General features: G+C 44.3%; 2 protein-coding genes across 2 annotated transcripts in view; one reads left to right on the top strand and one right to left on the bottom strand.

The window, feature by feature from the left end:
• Positions 1-120: 120 nt before the first annotated feature.
• On the top strand, positions 121-2,053 carry SARC_08321 (hypothetical protein; the record flags this gene model as incomplete). The annotated part of the gene is made up of 5 exons (XM_014297716.1): positions 121-251; positions 591-684; positions 882-986; positions 1,146-1,284; positions 1,811-2,053. Coding segments are annotated over 5 exons (660 nt in total), but the record flags the coding sequence as incomplete, so codon positions are not given.
• A 777-nt stretch (positions 2,054-2,830) lies between these two features.
• The window catches only part of SARC_08320 (CMGC/MAPK/ERK1 protein kinase), a gene marked incomplete at both ends in the record, with an annotated part of 6,712 nt that continues 3,846 nt past the window's right edge, over positions 2,831-5,696 (bottom strand). Inside the window, 7 exons of the mRNA XM_014297715.1 lie at positions 2,831-2,910; positions 3,116-3,182; positions 3,413-3,522; positions 3,926-4,371; positions 4,634-4,735; positions 5,068-5,123; positions 5,337-5,463. Coding sequence (XP_014153190.1) covers positions 2,831-2,910; positions 3,116-3,182; positions 3,413-3,522; positions 3,926-4,371; positions 4,634-4,735; positions 5,068-5,123; positions 5,337-5,463 — 988 coding nt within the window. The remainder of the gene's footprint in view (positions 2,911-3,115; positions 3,183-3,412; positions 3,523-3,925; positions 4,372-4,633; positions 4,736-5,067; positions 5,124-5,336; positions 5,464-5,696) is intronic.

Genomic DNA, 5,696 nt, shown 5'->3' with positions numbered 1-5,696 from the left:
ATATAAATATATATTTATATTTATATTTATATATATATATATGTAAATGTATGGTATACGAATATGTTTGTATCCTTGCGTGCTCATGCCATCTGTTTTGGGCTGCTTTTTTTTTGTGGCAGCTTACAGCAGGAGAAGTTGCTACTTCCGCGTACTTTAGACCAAGCGCGAGACCTAGGCGACGTGCTGCAGGAACTACAGAAAGACAGTCCGATCGATGTCATGCTGTCTTTCTTCTTACTTTATGTCGCGTAAGTTTCTCCACCATGCACTGTATCGGAATTCATTCACATTTACTGACTCGTTAGATTGTTGATTCATCTCATATAGTATGGCGAGCCTTGGTTGTTGTACGAGACTGTATGATATTCCATCAGGGTGGTCCTTCGGCCTATGTATGACTTATGCTATGATGGTATCGAGAGATGGAATTTTACAATAAATATGCCAGATAGACATCTACAATTAAAAATAGCCTTCGCAGCATTTTTCTACGCTCGAATAATTTTTTGTTGCGCCCGCACGGAGTAGTCCACAGTCCTGCGCTGAGTGACGTTCTCGTCATGTTGTATTCTGAATTTTGTTCCCAGTCTCCAGACGTTTGCAATCCCCGGATCCATTTTTTTGACGATCCTTTCAGGGGCACTCTTCTCATTCCCAGTGGCCGTGCTCTTAGTATGTACGGTAAGTTGTCAATGTGCTGCCAACATACGAGTTGTTGAAAATCATTGCTGTCCATTGTTCTGTGCTTGATACACACGTTTCCATCTACTACAAACAGTCTATGCAACCAAACGACGCACCCGCCCACGCCAATATGTTTATACACAGACGCATATGTGCGTGGCTATTGAGAATCTCGTTGCGAAATTAATCTCCAGGCCGCTGCCATGGGAGCGACATTCTGCTACTGTCTGTCCTACATATTCGGGAAGGGGCTGGTCTTGCAGTACTTTCCGGAGAGGGTGGAGAGTTGGCAGCGTCAGGTTTGTACATTGGTTTCCGAGACATACTGAGATCTTGTTATTGTGCGTCCTGATTTTGTTGCGAATGTCCCATATTGCAGGCAATCTAAAAAAATGTTGTGATTTATTCCGACATACGCCATTCTGGACCGCGCTCAATTTTCGTTCATTGCTTCACAGATACAACACCATCATAACGACATGGTGAACTACATCATATTCCTCAGAGTCACACCTCTTCTACCGAACTGGTTCATCAATATTTCATCCCCCGTTCTACATGTCGCCGTATGGCCTTTTTTCATTGGCACCTTCATCGGTAAGTTTTCAATGGGTTCACATCGGCTACTATGTACCAGGTGCATCATAGCCCTGGCCTAAATCACTGTCAGGCGTGGCATGGGTGCCGTGCGACTCCAATCACTTCCTATAGTACCCACACACTATACCTCGATATATATCGTTGTGTAACAGCGTCTGTAGTTACTTTCACGTCACTGTCAGCTTTCTAAAACCATGTGACGCAGTCTCAAGTAAATCCTCCAAATTTATCCTCGGAAGCTAATTTGATGCAAGTATGGGCATGCATACTACTTTCTCGCGGCTATTGTGGCCTTTCAGCATAGCCGTTCTCTGAACCCACTTGGGAGTGTTCGTAAAAACTGTCCAACCTCAACCGAATGCAACCGAGTTCGAGAATATTCTTGTGGTAACGTAAACAGACTAGCTTCTTAGCACCGCTTTAGCCAGAACATATCGTCACAATTTATCCCAAAATCATTACTGCCTCAGCTACATTGTTCTATACCTATCTTACTACCTAATCCAATCCAACTTCACCCCAGGAGTCGCGCCACCGTCGATATTCTTCATACAGGCAGGGCAGGTGCTCTCGTCGCTCGGCAGCACATCGGAAGTCATCGGCCCGGGCCGTGTGGTGCTGCTGCTGTTGTTAGGGCTTGTGTCTTTGGCACCCATCATATTCAAGAAGAGATTTGCTGCGTATGGCGCGGGTCAGGGGGATAGGCCCGACTAATTCAGGTCAATCGGTGGATGCAATAAATAAATAGAGTTTAGTAAGAATCGGTAAGAATCGGGTTTCCTGGCCTTGTTTCACATTTTCATATTATAGAGGAGCATAGCCTTCTAAATTCAACAATGAGAGGAACGAGTTTTAATGGAATTCGTGTCTCAAACAGCGAATTTCTTTTTTAAAAGGAGATCAACTACGTATGGTGCGGGCTAGGAGAGCTTGCCTGCCGAGTTCACGCTATAGTGTGAGTGCGGAAACCGTGTTTAGAATCAACCAAATGACTGGAACAATACACCCGCGTAGTATCTGCTATGGCAATGAGCTATGTCGCTGGCGACTATTATTACCAAAGGGGTGCAGTTGTATTTTAATGACTAGTACGGAGATGCGGTAGGCCGATGCAAATCAACGAAAATTTCAATTCAATGAATAGATAGTACAAATCCTTAAATTCGTCGTGCTGTAGGTAGGTCACGGTACAGAAAAGCAACTTAGACTTGAATAGCTTTGGATATTTTTCCAGTCCAGTACACTTCGAGGCACCCTATAACTGGTATACTACCGAAATGCCCAGAACTAAAAATCTTGCTTCTACGTTCTGACAGAACTGTATGTAGCCCCATTAGTTTTTTTGAAATAAGCTATATATTATATGGAGTGGGTGGCAGTTGGCTGCAAAAGTTCTTTTATTTATATACCATGACCTGAGCTCTCGCCGGATACCCTGGCCTAATTAGCAAGCCACAACCTTAATGTGTCTGGTTTCTAGCAAGCGGTATAGGATAGTTTTACCTAATTCCCGCCACCTCTTCGATTTAGGATAATATCCTGATTAGGTTTCCATAGCATTTTGATCCGGCTCCGCGACCTTGCGCTTTCTTTTGAAAATTAAGCCCTCTTGCCAGAGTACCACTACGAGATAAATAGGAACAGTATGGTGAGCTCGTGTTGTGTGGCCAAATGACGAACTTTAAATCGAGAACGGAACAATTTGCTATGTAAACGAAAGATAGTGCTGCTATGCAGATTATTCGTCCTAGACTAAGCCTTAGCGACAAGCGTGCGAGTAGAATGAAACCGCACGTGCATCGCTGACTACGGCAAATGACCCACTTACTTCGTAATTGTTCCTTCATCATAGACTCCTCATTGAAGCCATGCACAAAGGGCTTCTCACTCACAGGCTGGATATAATAGGTGGAACATGATTAGTCGAACAGCGGTTACAATGAGCGAGAACTCCCTGCAAGCTTCCATCAGTAGCGTCAGTATTTGGCACACATGACAAACGACACATGAATTCCTGCCATGTGCGATTAGCCCATATTTTATAAGCAACTACACCCAATATAAGCATATACTAATATAAGCATATACTACCCATGAGGAACATGACTCATATGTATATTCGCACCTCGTCATCAGGGTCTGAATACTGCTCGAAAAACGGATGGGCCAAGGCTGCGTTGACAGTGAGACGTCGATGTGGATCGAATGTTAGCAAACCCTCGAGCAAATCCAAACCTGTGCAGAAAAGGTATCAGCCGCACAAGAGATGAGGAAGTATCCAGATTTCGTCAGTGTGTGATATATAGAGCCCTTACAAGTGTTCAATTGCTAAGAGAAAGGTGTGGACTGATCCCATTAATACCTCCGGGAAAATGCGCAGGGAGGGTCAAATGAGAGAAGATTGTTTACGCGTGACTTTCATATCCTTACTGGTACAGGCGAGTCCTCCTAGACATACGCAACAACTCCAGTGTCACAAGTACAATCAAATACATCGATACATAATCCAAAGTAGGACAGGCAAATTATCTTAGCATCAACATACAGAACTAGCGAGTGACGCACAGCATACGCACAGCTCGAGTTTGTTGTGTAGTGACATGCAGTGCCATGCACTGGTGCGTGCATGCAGACATACCCACGGCATCTGCCTTGGGATACATCTGTTGCCATGGAATCTTCTCGCTCTTCGGCAGTGCCGCGATGTAATTCCTGGCCTTCTCATTTCCTATCGCCAACAGATCTTCCTCGGTCGGCGTTCCGATCACATTCATGATCAGACTCAACTGATCGATATAGTGCTTGCCCGGGAACAGGGGCCTTCCCCCCAACATCTCCGCCAATATGCACCCCACTGACCATACATCGATGCTCTGGTCGTAGCACCGACTGTTCAGCATGATTTCCGGTGCACGGTACCATCGCGTGGCCACGTATTCCGTGTAGATGTCGCCCGTGTTCGAGTTACCCACCCGTGATAGTCCGAAGTCGCAGATTTTTAAGTCGCAGTTGGCGTTGAGTAGCACATTGCTCGGCTTGAGATCGCGATGCAATACGTTGGCCGAGTGCACGTATTTAAGCCCCCTTTTTAGTAATGGAAATTAGAACGAGGGAGAGTAAATATAAGCTACACGTGAGATCCAATGGGCCACATGAATCCCATTCCGGATTCCAGTCTGGGGGCCTCTGAGCGAGGTAGATAGCATATGTTTGCCAGAAATCTCAAGGGCATGCTAAACCAACGACAATACACTCCAGGCAGTCTTAATTAACAATTTGTGTTCTGCTAGTGTGCTTGGTATGATACATTTGAACAACAATTGGCCCGAAAAGCCGTCGGACATACCTCAGAATTTGATATACAAAATAGCATATGTGTTCTGTGCTGAGCGTCTGACTTTTAAGGAGCTTGTACAAGTCCGTCTCCATGAGCTCTTGCACTATGTATCTGATGAGGATTGGGCAAAAGGATAGGTGTCAAACCGCGTTTAAAATAGACGTATCACTTGCAATAGTAAGATTTAAAAGAAAAACGAGCCATAGACGCGCTTACAAAACCGAATAATCGATATGGAATGATCTTTCGTGAAGTAACCAGCAGACATACATCCCACATCCATTATTTAATTAAAAAAGTATCTAGTGTGAGACCGCGCTTCTAGTAGAAGTGGCATTTGCAAACTAAATAAGGCGAATGAGTCATAGACGCGGGTACAAAACCGAATGATCGACACCAAGCGATCCTTCGCACAATAAACAATTTGCATACTTCCCACATACATTTCTTTGAAGTCATCGTAGCTAGTTGGTTGAATCATGTCCAAGATGCCTATGACCTGTCGATTGGTGCATGGCCAAAAATAATGGGTAAATACGAATGCAAAGATATCTCAGTATCGCGAACGGATTCATATCGAAAGCTCAAAACAGACCGTGGTAATCAAGCGTATTGATTGAATCCTCAAACAAAGAATGCTGTGGAATATAATAGTCAGCGGCTTACAGATGTGGAGAGAACAAGACGTTGACATGAGACCTAGGAGACATACATTCTCATGGTCGAAGGCGTTGAGTATTTTGATTTCTCGAACAGTCCTCTGACAGTACGTAGTGTGTTCGAAGGGACTGATTTTCTTAATTGCCACCTGTCTGTTGTATAATGTATCGTTTGCAGAGCTACGCGGTGAAAACAGGATGATTCAGGGACAGGAGTTAGTCATATATTAGTCACTACGCGGTACCCGATGCCAAAACGGGAACTGAGAAGAAGGTATCAATGACTTACGTCGAGGATATGAGTGACAGTATATATATATATATATATGTATGTGTGTTGTGTGTGTGTGTGTGTGTGTGTGTATGTATGTGTGTGTGTGTGTGTGTGTGTGTGTGTGTGTGTGTGTGTGTGT

Source organism: Sphaeroforma arctica, assembly GCF_001186125.1.
Source record: "Sphaeroforma arctica JP610 unplaced genomic scaffold supercont1.738, whole genome shotgun sequence".
In the NCBI taxonomy this organism is placed as follows: Eukaryota; class Ichthyosporea; order Ichthyophonida; genus Sphaeroforma; species Sphaeroforma arctica.
Note: the sequence above shows the minus strand (reverse complement) of the source record. Positions and strands in the feature narration are given on the sequence as shown.